This window comes from Rhipicephalus microplus, chromosome X (genome assembly GCF_043290135.1).
Source record: "Rhipicephalus microplus isolate Deutch F79 chromosome X, USDA_Rmic, whole genome shotgun sequence".
Taxonomy (NCBI): Eukaryota; Metazoa; Arthropoda; class Arachnida; order Ixodida; family Ixodidae; genus Rhipicephalus; species Rhipicephalus microplus.
The window spans coordinates 24880469-24903022 of NC_134710.1; the positions used below are offsets into that span (position 1 = coordinate 24880469).

Below are 22554 nucleotides of genomic sequence, written 5' to 3' on the forward strand. Positions count from 1 at the left end.
CTCCGCCGCCGGCCCAACGTGCGGGGTCAGCAGCGTTCGCACTTCTCTGCTCGTTCTATTAACGGGTAGGGGCGCCGCAAAACTGAGGAACCCACGGTTTTGCGCAAAGCTAGCGATAATCAATACAGTCGAACGTGGGAAAAAGAAGCCGCTTTGTACAGCGTCCGATGAAACAATATTTTTTTTTTATTGCGATAGCAACTTTATGGACAGTCTCGGCTGGTGGCTTTTGTTGTCGCCGCCGTCATTCACGTATATGTATGATACACGGCGGAGGATGTGCTAGTTTCCTTTTTCCGCGGTGCGAGCATCGCCTTTCCGGTCGGGGTCGTCCGTGCGCGCGATTTTCTAGTGAGTAAACATCGGGGGGGGGGGGGGGGGGGGGGCTTATGGTTGCCGCGTGAATCGTGGCAACCACAAGCCCCCCCACCCACACCCACACCCCTTAAGGCGCGCGCCTTGTGCTCCCACAGCGGGCGGGCTGCGCTGCCCTCTTAACACGAAAAAACGGAGCCAAAAGTGTACTTGGAGCGGCCGTGTTCTCTTAAGGTGGGTTTACACTAGAGAGACCCGACACCGATTTTGGTCTGCCTACTGTCTTTGGAGGTGTTTTGTATCTTGTCGTCGTCATGTTTACACTGCGAGACAAACAGTCCGCCGATGGTCTCTGTCTGGAAGACTCCGTCCATGCCTTGTCGTGCTTAGAGATACTCTATATGCTACATTTAGCAACACACACACACACACACACACACACACACGCACACGCACACACACACACACACACACGTGTGTGTGTGTGTGTGTGTATAAGGGAAAGAGGTGTATACCTAAGGGCGTGTATTTCCGTGTTTTCACACAATCATGATGAGATCTAACAGACAATGCCAAAGAATGTATAGGGGAAGTTATTAGAACCAATGTAATATATATATATATATATATATATATATATATATATTCCACAGCCTTTCGTCACATTGGAGGCACACCCAGCGACAACTAAAATTGCACACCTGCACCTCATTTTCAGCCATGCTCCCTGCTCTGCCATTGTCCCTCTCCGGCTAGGCGGCGCAGCCGCCCCGCACGGCGTCGAGGGACGACGGAAGTGGGGATACACAAAAGGGAAGTGAAGAAAAGACTTCCCTGGGTGCCCAAGATGCCTATTGAAACGCCATGGGAGCCTCAGGAGGGGGGGCATTGTTAACTCCCCCAAGATTCCCCCCTTCGTGCTAACTGTATTTAACTTGCATAGGAATGAATCATCGTTGCGGCAAAATCATGACTTTTTTTATCGCAAAAAAGTGAAAAATACAAGGTTGCTGTAACGATAGTGTCGACATCTTGTGACACTTCGTGCAACCACAGTCATGAACATGTAGGCTTACGCGTATTGTTTTTGAGGTGAAAATGAAATGAAGAGCTCTGGCCAGCTCTTGGCTTTGCTCGTCGTGAAGGTAACATGATGCGCTGCAGAGCAATTTATCTCCACTAGGAGGCCAGTGTGGCAGCGTTGTTTATGGCCGCGTGGACGCATGGCCCCATCTCCCCAGCGATCTTGTGATGCATTTGTTTGGAGTTTCGCGCATGCGCAATACCGCCGCCTCAACGTCCTGGGTACGCAAGCCGCTTGGGTACCCAGCCCTAAAACTCCCTAAAGTCATGCGGGCAAATTTTCGCCTGCAGCCACAGATCTCCCGACGATACGCCGACGGCAGATCTGCCGATTCGTTTTGTTGGTGTTTTCGGTCCGCCATTATGTTACACTACGACGACATGCTTTCTTTTGAGGCGTCGTCAGCCTAGTGGGACCATGGGGTCTGGCGACTTCGTCGGCGGGCGAAGGCGATGGCCTGCGTCCGCCTCCTGTCTTCGTCGGGGTTTTGTCAGTGTCGTGACTCTAGTGTAAACGCATCTTTACGCTAGCGTTATGTAGAGTTTCGTTAGATCGGATGCTAGCCTTGCTTTGTGAAACGTTAGAATATTTTGCTATCGCATGTATTTTTTTTTTATTTACAAATACTGCTGTCTCACAGTTCGAGACATTGCAGGAGTGGGTCCATAACAGTGAATACACACTAAACTAACAAAACACATGGTTTGGTAGTTCATTCAAAAAACTATTGGTAGGCAACTTTCGGAGAGAAATATCCAGATTATTCCACAATTCCACTGTGAAAGGAAAAAAATGAAAACTTAAAACAATCTAGAACTGGCATGAAGGGTGTGATGTTAATGGGGTTTGACCTGCGAGTGTTTGCAACGGAGTTGGCAAAGGAAAAGGGCATGTCAATGGTGATTATCTTGTTCACGATTTTATGTAAAGTGCCGATACGCTCGCAAGTACGTCTGTGTTCAAGTGATTTGAGTGATAGACGTACAGCGTGTGACGAAGGCGAAAAATTGTGATCATAACGGTGATATATGAATCTTATTGCTTTTTTTTGAACACCTTCCAAGTGTGCTATGTCGCATGCGCAGTGAGGTGACCAGACAACGGAGGCGTATTCAAGAACAGGCCGTATCAGGGATTTGTATGCTGTTAGTTTGCATTCGTGAGTTGCATCTTTTAACGTTCGCTTCAAGAAGCCCAATTTTCGGAGCGCTTTCGAGCAGATTAGGTTTATATGTTTATGCCATTGCTGCGCCCTTTTGGCGAAACTGTGTCTTTTTTTTATTGGCGCCAATATGCCCTATGGTACAAGTTAAATAAAAAAGGAAAAGTTATGTTTTCTGTATGAAGGCCAGGAGAGGTCGATGCAGTGGACCGTGCGTCCAGCTCGTCAAGTCATGTGGTCGGCCGGGGTGGTGGTGAAGGCTGCTTAAGTGGCGAGTGCGAGCCTGGCATAAACTCTATGCCCAGACAGGTTCCCAATTGGTGATCGAGCATTACTTCTGTGGCTGGGGCAACGCAGAATGGGCATGAAATCATTAAACAGTGAAAGCCAACATTAGGGCCAAGGTGGACTATACCTGTGTGGTGCAGTAGTATTGAAAGTTGGGCTTGTTGGTCAGGTAGCATGATTAAAAACAACTTGAAAATGGTTAAGACTGAGTACAGTTAAGCTTGGATATAACGAAATTGACAAATTTCCGGGAAAGTTTGTTATAACGAGGATTTCGTTATATGCAGGTTCGTTACAAAAATTCAAGAATGAAACGCTCAAATTGAACATCGGTGGGTATTTGCCTTCGCCGCCGTAACAAGTCCAAACTGATAACATGCCCTCGAGCATCGTAACTTTCACGAGTGGATAAGAGTGCGTGAGCACTCTTAGGCTACGGTCCCGCGAACTCGCGGCGCAAAATGGAAGCGCGTGACGAGTCGACCTCCGAAGATCCGTCGTCACCGTGGCCTCGGAGAGTTTCCATGAGTGCCTAATCTGACATCCCATCTATAGTGACGACACGGTTGTCTGCATTTAAAAAAAAGAAGAGAAGCTGACCGTCGTCGGTAGTCACACCATGCATGCGCAGTGAAACCATTTACTTGCACACGGCGTCGAAAACGATGAGCGAACGATACTGCTACCGCGGAAAACTATTCGGTAAAACGCTCTCTATATGCAGCGCTGCCCCACATATGTGACGATAACTTAAAGCGTGGCACCACCAACACAAAAGTAGCTTTTTTTTCTTTTTCATTTTCAAAGACTGTAGGCTTTCTTGGGGACCTTCGACGCAAAAATTTTGGTCTGTCTGTCCGTCCATCCGTCTGCCCGCCCGCCCGCCCGCTCGCCCTTAACGGTACCCTGAACAGTACCAAAGTGGCCGAACGATACTCCAAACGGCCGACCCCGTCCGCAGCACCCACCAATATTGCTCAATATTCAGCATTTCAGATTTGGGTTCACGTTGAAGAAACCCAGGAGGTCAAAATTTCCGGAGCCCTCCACTACGGCGTCTCTCATAATCATATAGTGGTTTTGGGACATTAAACCCCACATATCAATCAATCAATCTCATAATTATATGGTGGTTTTGGGACATTAAACCCCACATATCAATCAAGATTCAGCGTTCATACTTGTGCGATTGTCAATTAAAAAGCAATTATTGCGCATATCTGAGGAACCATAACAACACGTCAATATTCTGTATGCGTGTCTCTTACTAGAAAAGGCATACATAATTCTAAGGACCATAGTGTTTATCACGTTGCACTGACCATGCAACGCTTGCACGAAAAGGCAAGTGTTTACAACGCTTTGCTAAGACGACACTGTGGTGGCACTTAGCCCCGCCACGGTGGTCTAGTGGCTAAGGTACTCGGCTGCTGACCCACAGGTCACGGGATTGAATGCCGGCTGTGGCGGCTACATTTCTGATGGAGGCGGAAATGTTGTAGGCCCGTGTATTCAGATTTGGGTGCATGTTGAAGAACCCCAGGAGGTCAAAATTTCCCGAGCCCTCCACTACGGCGTGTCTCATAATTATATGCTGGTTTTGGGGCGTTAAACCCGGCAAATCAAACGGTGGTGGCACCTACCTGTCGCCTTGCGTTCTACACCTTATCACCTCCGAGACGGGCGCGCAGGGCGCGCGCGCTTCGTTTTTCAAGATAATTGGCAGATGACGCTCGCGTCTCACGTGTGACATTACTTTATGCGCTCAATTGCCTCCGCTGCACGCTTGAGGCACTCTAACGCAGCACCTCCAGAATACCAATCACTGATTTTCTTGCCCAGAACACCAAATAAACATTTTGTTCACTCTCTCTAGAGGCAATATAGACTGTTGTCTTTCGACAACATTTGCAGTGTAAGATGCAGATACGGTGCCAATTTTTTTTTTTTTTTTTTGGAGGAGCGGGAGGGCACATCCGCGCAAGCGCTTACAGCAGGCAAGAAGTCCCGCCTGCCCGCCTAGCGCTAGCTCTCACCTAAGAGTCGCCGGGGTGATGAGCCAACACCGTCTAAAATATTCATCGCGCTTTGTCGGCGGTGGGGCTACTGCGGAAGATGCATGCTCGTGCCAAATTTAAAGGGACAAAATGCGGGGCGAAATTGCTAGACTGGCCATGGCAAAAATTTGTTATATCGAGGATGTCTCCTGCTATTACTTTGTTACATAGTGGTCGCAAATATGTGGGCTTCTATGAAGTAATGGCGGGGAATAGAAAAACTTCATTATACGGAGGTTCGTTATAAGCAGGTTTAACTGTGAAACAGAAGGGACGTGGGCAAGTGAACTACATTCTCTCCGGTGCCCGACACTTATAGGGACAACTGCTTATGAAGGTTTTGAGGCACCATTTACATAGATAAATTTTTTCGCGTATAATCCACTCATGCATATCGTCTCGCATCCCCAACTACAGACCGCGAAAAAATACATTTTTAAAAAAGTGTGTGTGTTGCCGCATGAACGGTGAAAGTATTTACCTTATGTTATTTTCAACATTGCCGTGAAGCAAAAAAATTGGAACGGAAATTAAAGTAATTCTATTAAAGTTGTATATGAAGTTTTTTTTTTTTCGAGTTTGATATATGCCGGTGTGACTGTATGTCTTACCGTGCAATATTCTGGCCGAGTGTATCCAGTGGGATACAACTTAAAAAGGCGGTAGAGGCCTCGTCCAGTTTACCAGACTACAACCGCCGATTGCCTCCGCGGCTGAAGAAAGAGTCTCACTCATGAGCCGGAAGGTGGCGACCAGCGCCTGCTGGTGCAGACTCATCCGCCTATGAAGAGGAATAATTAATATTGCTGCCTTCTGAAGTTGTACCTGACAGTTCTTGTTTGCATGGTTTGCCTTGTTTGCAACTATGTTGCAATACTTCAAAAGTACGTCTGATGCCCCTTTTCTTGTTTAAATTTGGGTAGAAACATTAACTTGTGGGTTTAGTTTTTGTGACTTGGCCATTTGGTTTCAAAGCATTATTAGTGACACTAGTATTCCTTTTTCTTGTTTTAAAAGTGTTTTTAAAAACCCTTTTAATAAACATATATTTTTTGCAAAATTGACATCTGTGCACGCTTTCATTTACAGTGCACAGGGGTGCCGGCTTTCCTCATCACCATCAACCGCTAAAGAAACACCATTACCATCGCCGGAGAAGCTCTATACCCAGCATTTCAGGGAATCAGGATCCTGCGGATCTTCCCGCTGTTGCCGAAGCGAAAGAGCCCAGCCAGAGCAGCAAGGTGAGTGTCTGCCGACACAGAATTCTGACATCGTGGGGAATTTTTTCAACATAAATGTGAGCGAGTGTGGTTCACAATAGTTGGAACGCTTATTTTGTCTATTAAAATATGTTACCAAAAATGTCAGTTCTGCCTTAAAGGCACGAAGTAATGAATGCCATCACAGGCGTGCGCGGGAGTGAGTTGGGGGAAGGGGGGCAGCTTCCTTGTCCCCCCACCCCAAGGACACCTTTCGCGATATTGTTTAAAGAGCAGCATTGTGGCCATGTTGATTTTTGACAATAATGGCGTCCGAGGGCCTCTGAGTTTGCACTCCTCTGCCGGAAAGCCGATCGATCAAATGCAGGCCATTGTGAGAAGTATGGCATCATTTAATTTTCATTTTTTACCTTCATTGTTAAGCATGTAATTTTGACTTGACCGTGGGTGTTGTCAAAATTTTGTTTTTTTGGGGGGGGGGGGGGGGGGGAGGTTGAACTCTTGTTCCATGGTGGCTGGGGGAAGGTGAAGAGCATTGGTGTAGTTTGAGTATGCTGTGCTGGAATGGGGTAGTGTGCTGTCTGGCACTGAAAACTTGGCTCTTTTTGTGATGACGGCCAATGCTGCCTGAGCACACCGTACTACTGTGTCGCGACCTTTCACCGCCCCCTGAAGTAATGTGTGAGTAGGTGAGATACAAAGCCACCAAGATCTGTAGCTTTAGTTGCTGCTCTGGTCGTGCATGTACCTAGAAAACTCGTTTATTGTATGAAGCATTTGAGATTTTTTTCATCTGCATGACACACTTGGTGTTTGAGGAAGCCTGATGCATTCTAGTTTTTGCAGTCTGATAGGAATTAAGGGTATTTTCTCATTGGATAAATACAGCAACCCGAAAACATTGCAGTGCATTTAGCTAAATTCCTGTTCTGTGGTGTCTTTTTCAGGAGTAAAACGTGTGAACAAATGAAGCAGCATTTGTCATTGAGAGTTACCTCTTTTATTGCATTCCCATTACTCTCCTGCCTAATGCTGGAGAGGGGTGGTCGTGGAACTCACCTGATGGTGTTCATATTATCCATCCAGACAGACCCTTTCGTTTGTTTCTTTGCATAACTTCAAGTTTGTATGACAGCTACGCAGGCGTACATAAGTAGGAAATAAACAGTGAAGTGCTTTTTTATGCCTTCTACAATCAAAACAGTAAGAAAGCTGACGATCTGGGTCCCTGTTCTGCGATAGGAATTGCACAAGCTCACACAAGGCAAAAGGAGCTTTATTCATATCATTAATGCATAAAGATGTGTTATATGTCTTTTATACTTGCAGATACTTCTAGTTTGAATCGTGTGATGTGACTCTTTTTCTAGGAAATTGCAGAAAGTTCCGCAATGCACATTTAAATTACACTTGCCGAACACTCCGTTCGATCGTGGCGCCCTACTTGTGGTGTCATTGCAAAGAGGACCATTTCTCTCTCGTGGGCTTTGCTGTTAAGACGGCACACTATCCCATTCTAGTGCTGTAAATCATTGAACATATTGAAGAGCCACGTCGATTAGAACTGTTTATTTAGACAATTAGATCGTGAATAACATGGTGATGATATGTCTTCTTTTTTTTTTCTCTAATTCTTTGTCGTCTTCTCCTTTGTCTTTCTGGTTCTTTATCATCCCGGGGCCTCAAATGTCTGCACCTATAAGCATTCTCCTAGTGGATAAACCAACCTCGCAGGTCTTTCTAGTAGGTTATTGTCAAGATTCTTCAAAACATAGACTCTTGAGAGTTGGTCTCGGCCTGGTTAAATGTCATTTACCAAGCATATTTTCCAAAAAGCTCTTGGATTTCTTTCTTCTAATAAAATGATGTCATCTTTTTTAAGTTTCTCATGATTACTTCTCATTGTGGGTTCCATTAATACACTCCTTATTTCTTTCATATACTCAGAGTTACATTGTTGCCACCATACTTTAGTAACTTTTTTGCGAAGTCTCCACACCCGTTGTAGGTTGTGGTCCCACTCGTCATTTGTCTGCTTCAATCTTTTACTTTCTGCCAATCAGATCAGATGGGGTAAAAAAAGTGGGCTCGTCAGGTACATCGTAAGTGTACGTAAGTGATTGGTTATTCATGATGCCTTCAACTTTACAAACTAGGTTATGCATCTCATTGATATGGAGTAAATGCCGACCAATCACCTTTTGCACAGATGACTTCAAGCTGCGTATTAGCCGTTCATAAAAGCCACCCAGTCATAGTGCATTTTCGGGAGTGAATTTCCACTTGATATGTCGATTCACAATGAAAATTGTTGTCTCACTTCGTAGCATCGCGACTAGTAGGTTCAATTCTTTGTTAGCTTTCTTGAAAACCTTCGCATTGTCACTGTAGGGGACTGAGCACATCTCTCTTTTTGCAATTAAGCATCAAAAAGCTTGTTGAAAACTTTCAGCTGAAGTGCCTTTAGCTGTTTCAGAGTGCACAGCTCTTGTAACTGCGTATGTAAGGATTATTATGCAAACCTTCATTATATCTCTCTTTGTTTTGGCTGCTTGCAGAGGACCTGTGAAGTTTATTCCAACTGTTTCAAAAGATGCAGTCCTTGTTACTCGGTCGGCAGGTAGACTAGGTATCTCTTGTCCGAGTTGTCCGGAATCGTACTTTCTGCATATAAAGCATGTTCTCATGACATCTTTTACTTTTTGTCGTCCTCTAATTACTCATAACTTCGTTCTTAAACAGGCTAGTGTGTCTCACACTCTGTTGTGAAATGTCTCTCCATGCACATGTCTAATCAGTAGCCTTATTAAATGATTTTTGCCGGGAAGTACTATCAGATGCTTTTTGTTGAATGTCATACTTGTCTCTTGAAGTTATCCTTTCAGTCGCAGTATGTCTTCTTTGTCTGTGAACACCTCACATCTTATTGTCTCATGTGCGCCGACTTTATTGTCTCATGTGTGCTGACTTTATTCAGTTCATTGGCAAGCTCACATTTTGCTGTTGCCAAATAATACGGGTCTCCGCAGCCTCGATCTCTTCAGCTGTTAGTGGATCGCAGATTTTGTATTGTTGAACATTGGTGGGGAAGTGAAGCATCCAAGCTGTTACCCTCAACATCTTTGAGCAATATCCAAACTTTTCAATTCCAATTCCTCGTTATGGGCCTTTTTCTATTGTATATTCAATAATTATTTCAACTTCCCTTGCTTCTTCATTACCACCTTGCTCCTTGTAACTTGGATAGCCTTTGTTCTATAACCATTCTAGTCCGTTTCCCCAAATTGCTGCTGATGAGAGTTGTTCCACAGTGATGCCTCTGGTTAGAAGAACCGCCAAATCGTCATTACTGCTCACATATTCCCATTGATTCTCCACTGATAAATTTCTTATTTCTTGTAGTTGGTGTTGAATGAATGCTTCACGCCTTAGTTTTTTCTTATCCTGTTTATACAATTGTAGCATCGGTCCAAAACTTCACCTGGTAAATTTCTTGTTTCAAGTTACTTTTGATGTAATTGCGCAATTTCGCAGATAGTGTTGCTTCTAGAAGTTCCAATATTGCTAGAATGATTGCTTTCATTGGAGAAACACCACTTTTTACGAGAATCATCACTGTCTCTTTGTCTCTGTTCTTGTAGGAGTCCATAGGTCGGCAAAACTTGTGGAGCTCACTCAGACTCACTCGTGAAATGTGTTTTGAGCTTTGGACTCACTCGAACTCAGACTCGTGAAAATTTTTTCGAAGCCGACTCACTCGAACTTACACTCAGAAAATATTTCTTCAACCAGACTCACCCAGTCTCGAACTCGCCAAAACTTTACTCACCCGGACTCACTCAGACTCGCGATTCGATCCGAGTCTGAGTGAGTAGACTCATGAGTCTGTCAGCCTTGAATTGGGTTCTTTGACGGTGCCGTCAGTGCTCTTTCAAACCAATATCTCATGTAACCGGTTCTCTTCTTGGTGCCGTTTGACATACTAGTATCTTCAAAAACGAGTTCTGACTGCTTCCAAACCAGTAAAGCCATTTTTCTTGGAAGAGGTGACAGCAGAAGATATAATAAATAATAATCAAGAACTTCTCTGGAATAGTTTGGGGGGGGGGGGGAGGTCAAGGCATCCTCCTACGTAACTCATGCCTCTAATTAATAAATATTAGAACAGTGTATGAACGACACTGCTTGAATACCTCTTGAGTAAATATAGGTAAGGCTGATAGCGATGCTGAAGGTGACTAGGTATGACCTAAAGTTGGCAAAAGAGATGGGCACTCGCTCAGACTCACCCAAGAAATTTATTTTGTGCTTTGGACTCACTCGGGCTCTAGGCTCCACTTACATACACTGCACCATTGAAGCTGCACTTCCATATGTCGCAGGGGTTGCATCGGAGAAAATGTGCAATTCGGTGTTCAAATGCTGTTTCTTATTTGTGAATGCACTGCCGTGGTGCTTATATTTTCAACTTATTTAATTTCCTCCAACCATTTCCTTCATTTCTTCTCATCTTGATCTGGTAAAGGATCACCCCAAGAAATTTTAGTCTTCCAGAGCTTTTGTATAGCTATTTTTGCTCTTAATGTGACAGGTGTTAGAAAACCCTATGAATCGAATATCTTTGCACTTTCTTGAAACACTGGAACGTTAAACACCCTTTGTCTTGAAACACTGCTCGCTTTCAATTTCTTGAAACACTGCTCGCTTGGTCAGCTTTTCACTCATTTCTGCTGTAATTCATTTTTTCACAGGATAGACCAAAGTATCGTCATCCGTGTTCCATGTCATTCTTAGAACGTTGGTTTCACTTGATGTAGCAACGGCGTCTTGATTCTCAGAAAAATGTTCCCTCATCTCTTCACTGTTTGATGTCCATTTCCCTACGCTCATTCCGGCTCGGGGAAAAATTTCCTTTGCGCCCTTGTATAAACCCTTTGCTTCATTTTTGTGCATTGCTCCGAGCATGACGTTATCAACGGAAATTGAATTCCGAAGTTTATTCACCGTTTCGGGAAAGTTTTGCTGTTCTTGATTCAGGTGATGCTGTATTGTTGCTGCTAACAAGGAACTGCTTGGCGGTGTGCCAAATCCTCCATCCAGCTATGTTCTCCTTAGTTAGGTCACACTGTTCATTCTTCCACCACAAAAAATGAAAGGTGTCTCTATCTTCTTTGTGAATACTGGTATGAATGCCTTTTCCACGTCTGCCATTATTGTAACTGAGTGTTTGTGAAAGTTCGTTATCAGTACAAGTATATCTAGATTCAAGTTTTCTGCAGCTTCTAGGTTTTCATTCACAGACATTCCTGGTGCAATTTGATGACAAAGCGTCAGACACTATTCTCACTTTCGTTGTCAGTCCATCTGCACTAATGACTGTTTGATGTAGCATGTAGTGTGCAACGTGCTCGGGTTCATCTGACGCCGCTAGCTCTGCCACTTCTTCTACACCAAAGTATAAGAGGGGGCAAGTGCTTTGGACATGGAAAGCATAAAATTAAGTTTGAAAATAATATGCACAAAGCCAAAGTTATGTGCAGCAACAGTCTCGGCAGAAAACAGTGCTTTGCGATAGGTGGGGAGACACTGGAAGTTGTAAAGGATCATGTCTACTTAGGACAGGTAGTTACCACAGAGCTAAACCATGAGAGTGAAATAACTAGAAGAATAAGGATGAAGTAGATCACATTCAACAAACATTCTCAAATCATGCATGATAGTCTATCACTAACCCTCAAGAGGAACGTATACAACAGCTGCACCTTACCAGTGCTTAACTATGGTGCAGAAACCTGGAGGCACCTATGGAGCAGAAATCTAGAGGCTTACAAAGAGGGTTCAGCTTAAATTGAGGATGACGCAGCGAGCAATGGAAAGGAAAGTGATAGGTCTAACCTTAAGAGACAAGAAGAGCGCAGAGTGGGGCAAGGAACAAACCGGGGTTAAGGATATCATACTTGAAATCAAGAAGAAGAAATGGACATGGGCCGGTCGTGTAGCACTTAGGCAGGATAACTTCTGGTCATTAAGGGTAACTGACTGGATTCCTTGAGAAGGCAAACACGCGAAGGGGAGACAGAAAGTTAGGTGGGCCGATGAGATTTAAAGGTTCGCAGGTGGTAAAGGAAAGTACAAGACCGGTTTGATTAGCAAATCATGAGGGAGGCCTTTGCCCTGCAGTGGGTGTAGTCAGGCTGATGATGAGGAATGTTCACAGGTTTGCAGGTATGGTCATTGTAAATGATTTATTGAACTGAGATACATTGACTTATTGTTACAGATTTTTTTGCGTAGCTTTTTAATTTATTCCTGTCTAGGAAGACTGCAAAATATTTCATGAGAGTGGCTATCCTAATGGAATGACTCTAGGTCTAGCTTTGACAGTGCTGATCAGTTTGCTGCTATGGAGCACATCTTTGTAATGTTTGAGTGTTGACAAGAGAATGGCGCCTCTTATCACTGTTGAACACTAGTTTCAGCTTTCCAATTGGCCGCGGTAGAGCAGTGGCTAAAGTGTTCAGCTGCTGACCTGAAGGTGGCGGGTTTGATCTCAGCCGCGGTGGTTGCATTTTGAGGAAATGAAATAATAGACGCCCATGTACTGTGTGATCAATGTCAGTGTATCTAAAAGAACACCAGATGTTCAAAAGTTCTGGAGCCCTCCGCTACGGCATCTTTCATATTTATATTGTAGTTTTTGGATGTAACACCCCAAATATTATTATTATTATCATTGGTATTGGCTCTCAGCTATTTTTTTTTTTCTGATAAAGAAGTTTATGCACGACCTTCAATCCAAAATTTTCTTCTCTGAATGTTTTTGGTCAGCAGGACTCTGAAGAGGATGCTGAAGGGAGCTCTGATGTGGAGCAGGTTGATGACTACGAAGATAGCAATAGCAAAAAGGCAAAGCAGCCCACTGATGCCGCACAAGATGTACCAGGTCCAAGTGGCCCGAGACATGGCACGCCTGCAAAAGATAAAAAAACCATTGGTGTCCGTGAACCACCTCGCATTTTTGTCACAAATGATACGGAGCCAGAGGTTGAATTTCTACCAGCTAAATTAAAGCCACGTGCTTCTGATGTGTCTCTGACTGAGAAACCATTGAAGTCATCCTTGAAGAAGTCGTCCATTTCACCTGATGATCAGCCATTAGGGAGTTATGGGTGAGCTTTTTTCTCTTGAGCAAGGGCTATTGCTGTGCTGTGTTATTGGTGGTGCTTGTTGGCTTACTCTTAATCTTTAATTATTTTAGATAGATTTATTGATGTGTTCCCATTACAATGAGCAGCAAATATTACCTCATAAGTCGTTGAGAATACTTTCAGTTGTGTGAAGTTTCTCTTTCAAGCTGCAAATAATTATTTTGCATAATATTATACAAAGAGTTCTCGTCCCACATTAAAGAAAAAAATGGCAATCAGATTGACTGCATATATATTATAGTAGTGGCCTCCACTTGAATGATTGATGATAAGCTGTGATCATCATAATCATGTGCTATCCAGTTGTAAGATCGGTAATTTAGATGTGTGGTGTTCACGTCATCATGCTTCACAGTGAAGCATATCAAAGGCAATGCCTCATTAAGATTTCTTGCTGGAAACTTGCCCCTCATTTATCACTAGATTAAGAGAGCTTCATGAAAGGAAGAAGTTTGCAACCACCCAATAGTATCATGAGGCTACAATGAAAACTGTTACAGTTGTTACCCAAGAAGCTTTGGAAGTAATTTTTGAATATCTGCCATATGTATAAAATATAGCATTGATTAAAAGTGTGTTCTTATGATAATTATTATTGTGATGGCCATCGATTATACAAAGAGCCCAGGCCTAATTTTGCCTCTTCCTTAGAAGTGGGCAGTCGCAAAAAAAAAAAAAACACGGGAAAAACATTATTTTGCGCTGTGACAGCATGACAGTGCAATTCTGAGCACTGTTAAGTTTGATTGTGCCTTTAATGATGAAATGCTAACGTTTATTAATAATTGTGGAATAAGCGAATCTAGCTGCATCATGCTGAACTGGAGCTCTGGCAAAAAGATTTTGGTTTCAATTGGGCTTATTTATTTATTGAAATTTATTTATTTATTCATTCGTTTTCTGGACATGTTAAGATACTGTTAGAAGCAGATTCTAAATGTGTATCAGGAGCAAAAGGGGCCTGAGATAAAATTCCTTTCAAGTCTCCTTAAGTCAATGAGTTAACTAGAGCTGATGCTTTTGAACAAACATTGCATTGTTATGATTTGTCAGTAACTCTTTGATCCATGTAAGAACATCATGATTCCACCATATGCTTAACAAGTAGTGGGCATGCTAACTAAGCATGTCACAAGGTGAAGCCATCCTCTTGACAATTAAGTGTAAATAGCATCTGTCCACAAGTTATTATCAATATTATAGCATGTAAACCATTAAGTAAGGTTCATGGCTTGTTGAATTTTCTATACCAAGCTTTCATGAGACATATGCTCTGGAAAATTGTATAACTGAATTGAGTTTAGAATGCTTATGATATAAATAAATAATTTATACTGTGAAGGCATTCATTAATTTGTGCAATGAATCAATGCATGAATTCTGTAAGCATGCATCCTTTTGAATGCCTGAAAATTGTTTCATTTCTTACAAGTTTCAGCCTTATTGTGCATTCTCTTCTAATGGCAGCGAGCCACCACCTGCGTCGATTCTAAGATCGGATTATGTAGTATCTGCTAATTTTGTACCCAGGTGTCTTGCCACTTTTGTGAACAAGTACTTTTTCTAGGTGCAAATAGTGTGTTGCCTTGAAAAAAGTAAAGCAAAAGGTTTGTAAGCCTTCTATACACAGCCTTGTTGATGTTTGGTTCTTCATTAAAACTGGAGAAATGAGCATCATTTGTTGTACGTTTTTTCATTTGTGCTGACGGTCAATTTGATGTCTGTTAAAAAGTCTCTGAATTATGACTCGCCTTCTCCTTTTTCTTTAAGTTATAAAGTCTCTTGCATAGTTAAAGCACTCTTCACAGAGATCTTTGCTCTACAAACCAATTTATGTTAGCTCACCAGGCTGTTGCTTTACTGCATTGTCTCCTTTAATTTTATTTAAGGTCTGCTGGCTTCCTACTCTCTTTTGGTAGGTCTATCAATTATTGCCCAACTTAAATTTTTAATTGCCATTTACTTTTATATGCTTTGAGTGGTGACAATTTTTTTGTTCTATAAATTTCCAACTCTATAGTTATACCGGCTTCTGTAATGATTTTTTCTTCTTGTAATGATGTGCAGCTTCTTTCCAAACCTGGACACACGAACTGCAGATTATGGAAAGCAGTATGCCGACGTCCCCTTATCATCAACTGTCCGAGATTCTTCGCAAGAGCAAAATGAATCTGATGGAGGACAGCACAAAGTTGCTTTTATTTTGGGTAATTAATTATCTGTTTTGAGTTTTCTGTTGCTGGGAGGTCTTTGCTCAATAAGAAAGCACTGGGACCATAACATAGCTGCTCATGGTGCTAACTTTTGCTGTGACATTTGCTTTGCTAGTGTAACATACATTCAGGTTGGTCAGCACTCTGGCTAACTATTCCTTGTTTGCTGTGCTGCATAAGATATGCCTCGAAGCCTTTTTGCAAATTTTCTTGCTGATCATATTTCATCATATTTTTAAAGCATATCTCATGATGACATTATTTTGAAATTTTTTAAAATTTCTTCAATGTAGGCTGCTGCTTTAGTGTCAAGCATATATTTCTGGGCGTGGACACGCCATATTGAATGCCATCAGAAGGGCTTCAAGTTATTTCTTGACCAGTAAAAAGACCAATGGTCAAGACATCACCAAGTTGAAAAAAGGCATAGCTTGTTCTCGCAATTTTTTATGAGCACAGTTGCCATAGATGTGTGTGAGCAAAATATTAATTGTACTTTCCACTGTAGCGTGAGGGCTGTGTGCGCTTGCATTGGAATTTCCACTGCGAGGCCAGATGGAATTTAACAAGTCGGTTCCATGAAAGATGGCAAAACATTTAATATTTTGCTTCTCTTATTTTCTTGATGATTTTGTATATCATGCCCACATGACTGAATTGCTTCAAGTCACAATTTGTTTTCAAATAAAATATTTAAATGTATAAAAAATTGAGAATTATTACCAGGTGACGACAGCCATTTTACAAAGCCTGTGTTTTCGAAAATTCGCCACCATGCTACCAGCGTTGCAAGCTCTAATATTACAAATAGCTTTCTTTGTAGCACAAATAGAAGTAAAGTAGAAGTCACTTATATATTATCGAATTCTTTGCATGTTATGTATTTTTAAACATCCTTTAAGAACACTGTATTTTTCAAACTTTATTAAGAAGACGAAATCGCTGCTTATGTGTGTGTGTGTGTTATTTGTGTGTTGTGTGGATGTATATATTATTTAGCATCGTAGCTTCACCTAACTGAGGTGCATAGAAAGCTTTGTCTCTTTTAAAGGGTCTGACTCCACGGAAGAGGCATCACCACCACAGCCTTCACTGGGTGACCTACAGCCTGCGCCAACGTCAAAAGGACTGGAACAATATAGAGCAAAAGATAGGTAATGACAGCTTAGCTGAGTGAACAGCACTCCCATTTCTACATCTGAAAACTGTGTAAAATGCTCTACAGCTTCAGATGTGCATGTAGTGCACACATGATAGCATTACTAAATGCAATGCAGCAGTTTTTTTTCGATTGATTCTTTTACTTCTTTCTTTCTTTCTTCTTTTGTTGGTTAATTTGTTGAAACAAAATTATTGTGGCCTACTGTATTCTTGCTCATGCAGTATGGCCAGTATAACACTTGTTATGGTCACTGCGTTGCGCTGTTTTCTTTTCACACTTACTGCATGATCTAGTTGCTTGTCACAATTGTAGTTGCCTGCATTCGTTTGATGCCAACTGTGTGGTTGTGGTATGGTTACTCTTTGCAGCAAAACATTGTGGCCTACTCTTCTGCATCAGCTATTTTTGTTATGCTCTCATACACAAAACCACACCACTTTTTACTGCACACCTCCATCACCGAAGAATGCTTGCACATTTGAAATTGCATTATGATCCCTCCTTTTTTTTTGTGCTAGGCATCACCACCATCATCACAGGCACAAGCGACGTCGGTACATCTATGATCCAAGCCTAATGGTTCTCCACGATGCTGAAGATAAACACAGGGTTATCACAGAGCCAGAAGAAGCCATGACTTTACAATCAGCTGACCTTGAAGAGATGGCGAGTAAGTTCTCAATATTCAGCTTATTGTTTCTTTCTACAGACACATGGGTAAAAATTAATGACAGTGTTTCAGACAAAAATTTTGCTCGGAAGTTTTCTGAGTTGTAGCAATTTTCGGAAAAGTTTCTTCATTTTTTTTTATAAAGAATAAGACCTGAAATTTAGAGAAGCATTGCTCCAAATATTTCTTTTTCTTTAAGTTACAGCTGTCAAAATTCATTAAACTATATAGCATCAATTCCACAAGCATGCAGTGTTGATTTACAACATAATTTGTTGAGAAGAGTCCGAAATATATGCCAGATACCGTGCACCTTTGGACATGAAGCGGGAGGCAGCACACTGCACAAGGACCTTAGGTGGCAGCCATGCATTACTACACACCACTGACAAATATGGCCACATTGCCATGGCATTACAATTTCAGTTCATTTATTTGGTAACTCACTGAAAAATAGAACGGCCAGATGATGGATTAAACTGTTGTCAGAAAACTCGCAGTAGCGATAACACACTCAGCCCATATCAAACAAGTAGAAGCCAAAAGCTGGAAGATATTGTAGGGCTAATTAGGCAATGCACTACCAGCTTTCTGGTACTGTGATTTTGCTACCTTTAGCTGCTATACAGGACATGATGAGCAGGCACATAAATGACCTATGGCTCCAACATGACTTCATCTTCAGTTTTGGTTGCAGATGCTGCTGCTAGTTTCATGTCCAAAGTTAATTGCGCACTCTGCATGTTATTTAAACTGGCTGCACTAAAAAAATGGTATTTGCTGTGCTTAATAATAATAAAAAAGAGGGAAGCATGAGTTTTTTTGTCTGTATGCCTTTATAAGTAAGCACAATGCACCTATTACAACAGAAATATGAAAGATCAGTGTTTACTTTAGTTGCCACGAGATAGCTAAAATTGCATCTATCTGAAGTCTTATGTTTTATTTGTCCTTGCATTAACCGGTGTTGCTATCCTAGTTCATTGTAGTATATGTAAAACTCGTGCGTATTGTATCTGCTTAGTTTGGGCTCATTTTGGAGAATGTAGCCTTTTCTGAATTAAGGGTACGTACTGGCCAAAGGGAATGTTATATTCTGTTGTAGCAGATTATGAACAAGGCATAAAAAAATAACGTGATATGGGCTGTGTTGTACTACTTTCTTTGTGTTTGGTCAACATTTGTTGGCTGCGTGTTGTAGTAGTCATACACCACTCAGGTCAGGAGAAATCACTGTTCACACTAATCCAAATTCCTTGTGTAGTCTTTAAATGATTGCAGTGTTGCAATAAAATTTATTACACTCTTTCAAGCCCCAACCAGAAAGCATTTTCATCTCCTAATTTCTCTTGTTAAACTATTGTAGGTTTTATACATGCACAACTACAAACTTATTTTTCATTTCAGGCCATAGATTTGAAGACCAGAAAGGCATGCGACGGCACAAAATTCTTGCAAAGAACACTGTGCTTTCATTTATGCAGCCTGCATCTGAAGAATCTTCTGAAAAAGCACCTCCACCAGGTTCTGGCAAAAGATACTCTGTTCCATTCATGAAAAAGCTCTATGATCGAAAGCCACATGAAGTAAGTCACGGTATTCATGAACAAGTTTTAATAAGATAATATTGCATAGAAATGCTTTGTCAGGAGTAGGAAGTAGAGGCATAGCATTGACTTTGAACTGGTGCAATTGTAAATCACTTGAAAACAGTGAGTCCCCTGTGTCCATCCAGTGTTGTTTAGCCACTGGCCTGTATTAATTGCATGCGTTTCTTTGTACCATTAATGTATGGAAGACAGTGCCAATTCATACTACAGATGTGCTAGTTAAGGAAACAATGTTTTGAAGAGCTTCTTTTTAGTGGTATATCAACAGCCTCAAATCGTATCGTCTTTTCTTGCGTGCTATTATTTTGCACAGATATTTGTGGAGCTAGATGAGCTTGTTCCGGAAACATACGAGTGGAAAGAGACTGCACGTTGGATCAAATATGAAGAAAACCTGAAAGAGGATGTGGATCGCTGGGGCAAGCCACACTTGGCCTCATTATCTTTCCACTCACTACTTTGCCTGCGCAAGTGCATTGAACAAGGCACTGTGCTGCTTGACCTTGAAGAGAAGGATCTCACTGGCATTGCCAACAAGGTAAACTTTTATTTTGTATTTGGCTTCAAAGCTGCACTATTATACTTTCATGAAAAATCTGCACAGAACTGAACAGATCGAGAGGTGTGTGCCACTTTGCGCCGTTCTATGTTAGCTCAAGCACAAGTGCAGTAGCTAAAAAAATAGTTGGGCTCACAGCTATGTTGCAGCAAAACACTTCAGTTACAACAGTCATAGCTTCTACTCTAATAAAAGATAGTGTAAAAATGGTCTATGCACCTCACATACAGAGTTCTAATGTGGTGAGCGTGGCTCATTGCATGCTTATGACTTCATTGCAACATCACCACTATAGATCCTACGTCATCTGTCATTTATCATAGACCCATTCAGGGATGAGACAGACACACATGATTCGTTTCGGCATGAATGTGCGTACGCGCCTATGCTTCTTGGATATATCTATTTCTGGTGCATATTGCGAATTTTCGATACATTTCCGTTTTGTTGCACCAAGCTGCTCCAAAAGCATACAAATCACGAAAATTGTGCCGAACTGCTCCAAAACAGCCTCGAAAGCTAGAATTTTGGTGCCAACCTCGGCTTCAGTGGGGAAAAAAGGCCGAGTTAACTAATAAGACATACCCAATCGCGTTTTTTTTACTTTGCACTTTTCTAATGACGAAGGCTCCCATGGTGCCGCCATAATCTCTTCCTAATTGTTGTAAATATACGTGACCCCGCAAAAATGTGCTGCAGTGCATCGAGCATGCTGCTTCTACTAGCTAGTCTGTGTGCTCTGTTTGGCACTGTCGCCTTACAAAAACCACAGAGATGAGTGGCGAGCATAGTGGGGTTGACTCTCAAGTTATTTGTTGTGCGTAGCGCGTTCTCCCGGTCGCTGCAGTTTTTATGTCGATACTGTTGGGTGCGGTCACCTACGTGTGTGAGTTTGCCGTGAGTAACTGTAAACGTGCAGTCATTTCCCTGCATTCCCTGCATGTGATGCATCTCCTCGATGCTCTGGCGCATGCACACGGGTTCACAAAATGGGTTCTATGAGCGACAGAACGTGTGCAGCCCATTTCTGATTTATGCCCATTAGGTACTAACTTATTTAGACAAATGAGTTTGCATTGCATTATGCATTTGTAAGAGCCATCGTCCGCAAAATCCGCACATTGGTGTCTGCAAGTAGAGAGAGACACTAGGTTATTTGCGAAGCCGTAGTGACAGAACGCACGTTCAAACCATTTTTAATGATATGAACGGGCACCTCGGTGCTTTATTTGTGACTCATGATGCTTTAACGACCATGTGGCACAGTTTTAATGAATGGTGATTTCTCACTGCTTCGTTTTGTAATCTAAACTCTCAACGTGCACTTTAACAGGTGGTCCTGCACGAGGTGACTGCAAGTGGCAGTGCAGCGTGCTTTTGTTGTCTGTTAAAAGCTCTTGACACTATCATGTCAGGCTTTTCTTTAAGCGAAGGATTACTGTTATGTAACTAACATTCTTGTGCAGTCACAATTTCTGAATTTTGTTTTAAGTGTGATGCGCTTTTCTTTTTGAATGTTTCCGGGGAAACTAATTCTTTAAAAAAACCTTTTTTATTAAATATTATTTCACATGTTTGTTACGAGGGCCAGATAGGTCACATGGAATGTAAAAAGGTGGTGCACTTCATACCTGGTGATAATCTGTTTACCAACTTCCTTCAAAATGTATTTTGGTGTTATGTGCATTATAAACCAATGGCACCACTGTCAACAGTGGGCACACAAAAAAAATGGAATGTAGTAGTTTATCTTCTAATAAAAAAACAAAACAAGTGTGGCTCAAGTTTCCAGTGGTATAACTTTTGTTTTGAAAAGTTCATCTGTGTTAGTGCATCCCATGAGTTGTAACCACCTCATGAAAATAACGAATATTATTTGACTTCAATGGTGTAGATTAAAAGACACCATGAAACATGAATGGTTGATATTTGAAGTTGAGGGCTTGACAAAATCTCTTTTGCTCAGAGATGCCAAAAACAGAAATAGACACCGGCCAAGATAAGCAAGGCTCCTCTGTAAAGGCCAAAATGTCAGTGCTCAAGGAAAGAAATATATTTTTTCACCATGGTTGTCATATATTGCTGTTTTTGCCGGCTGATATTTCTTGTACATGTACATTCTTGTGCACCTCAAATGAAAACAGGCTAGAGATTTTGATTGTCAGATGGCATGTAGTTCTTCTAATTGGATAGGTAAATTGGGCATATCTATCGAGGTGAAAATTTGTCACTGGAAATCCAACTGGTTTCAACTGGGTCTAGTTCATGTGGTTTAAGGAACACATTTCCAGTTGAGAATGCATTATAGTTGAGAATGCATTTTCAGTTGGGAAAAAATTCCAGTTGAGAACAGGCCCCATTCTTCATTGGTGCCCAAATGTACATATATACACTCCAGTTAGCTCAAATAATCTTGAATGTGTAAATAATTCTCATTATAAACACATCAAACACTCCAACAAATTCCATGCTAAGTTTAGATGATTACCATGATTTATTAATATAACAAAAAATGTTACACTGCCTAATAAGCAATTGCTACTGTAAAGCTGACTTGAACCAGCACTGTGGTTGCACATAAACAGTGCCTATGCATGCCTACATATGCGACAGGTTCGGGAATATTCACTTGCATGATAAGAACAGCTTTCCATGACGTGCTTTCCTTGTCGCGGACTAAGCTACGTGTACTTTATAGTTATTTAACATGTTGTTCAATATACAAGTATTGTGCAGAACTTGTTTGTGATACTCTTAGACAGCAAGCACTCCGCACAAACCCATACTCAAATAATTTACAGAATAGGGCCAAAAACATTTACTTACAATGAAATTTTTCATTGTCTCAGCACTCAAAACATTCTGCCTCACATTATATCTACATCTTCTCTAGGATACTAGACAACTAGAACTCGAAGCACATAGATGATATACTTACATTCAAACAATTGTATGGCAGACAAGGCAGGCAGTGTACACATTCCACATAGATTGGATCCGTGT

At 41.8% G+C, this 22554-nt stretch overlaps 1 protein-coding gene across 7 annotated transcripts in view; it reads left to right on the top strand.

Moving 5' to 3' along the window:
• Window positions 1–22554, top strand: part of Ae2 (anion exchange protein Ae2) — a 289588-nt gene that overhangs the window by 185314 nt on the left and 81720 nt on the right. For 6 of the 7 annotated variants that reach the window (XM_075881985.1, XM_075881984.1, XM_037426681.2 and 3 more), the window contains 7 exons: window positions 5996–6150; window positions 12958–13298; window positions 15405–15544; window positions 16602–16704; window positions 17231–17382; window positions 18790–18968; window positions 19306–19530. In XM_075881985.1, coding sequence (XP_075738100.1) covers window positions 5996–6150; window positions 12958–13298; window positions 15405–15544; window positions 16602–16704; window positions 17231–17382; window positions 18790–18968; window positions 19306–19530 — 1295 coding nt within the window. The remainder of the gene's footprint in view (window positions 1–5995; window positions 6151–12957; window positions 13299–15404; window positions 15545–16601; window positions 16705–17230; window positions 17383–18789; window positions 18969–19305; window positions 19531–22554) is intronic. The other variant, XM_075881990.1, reaches the window with a different exon arrangement.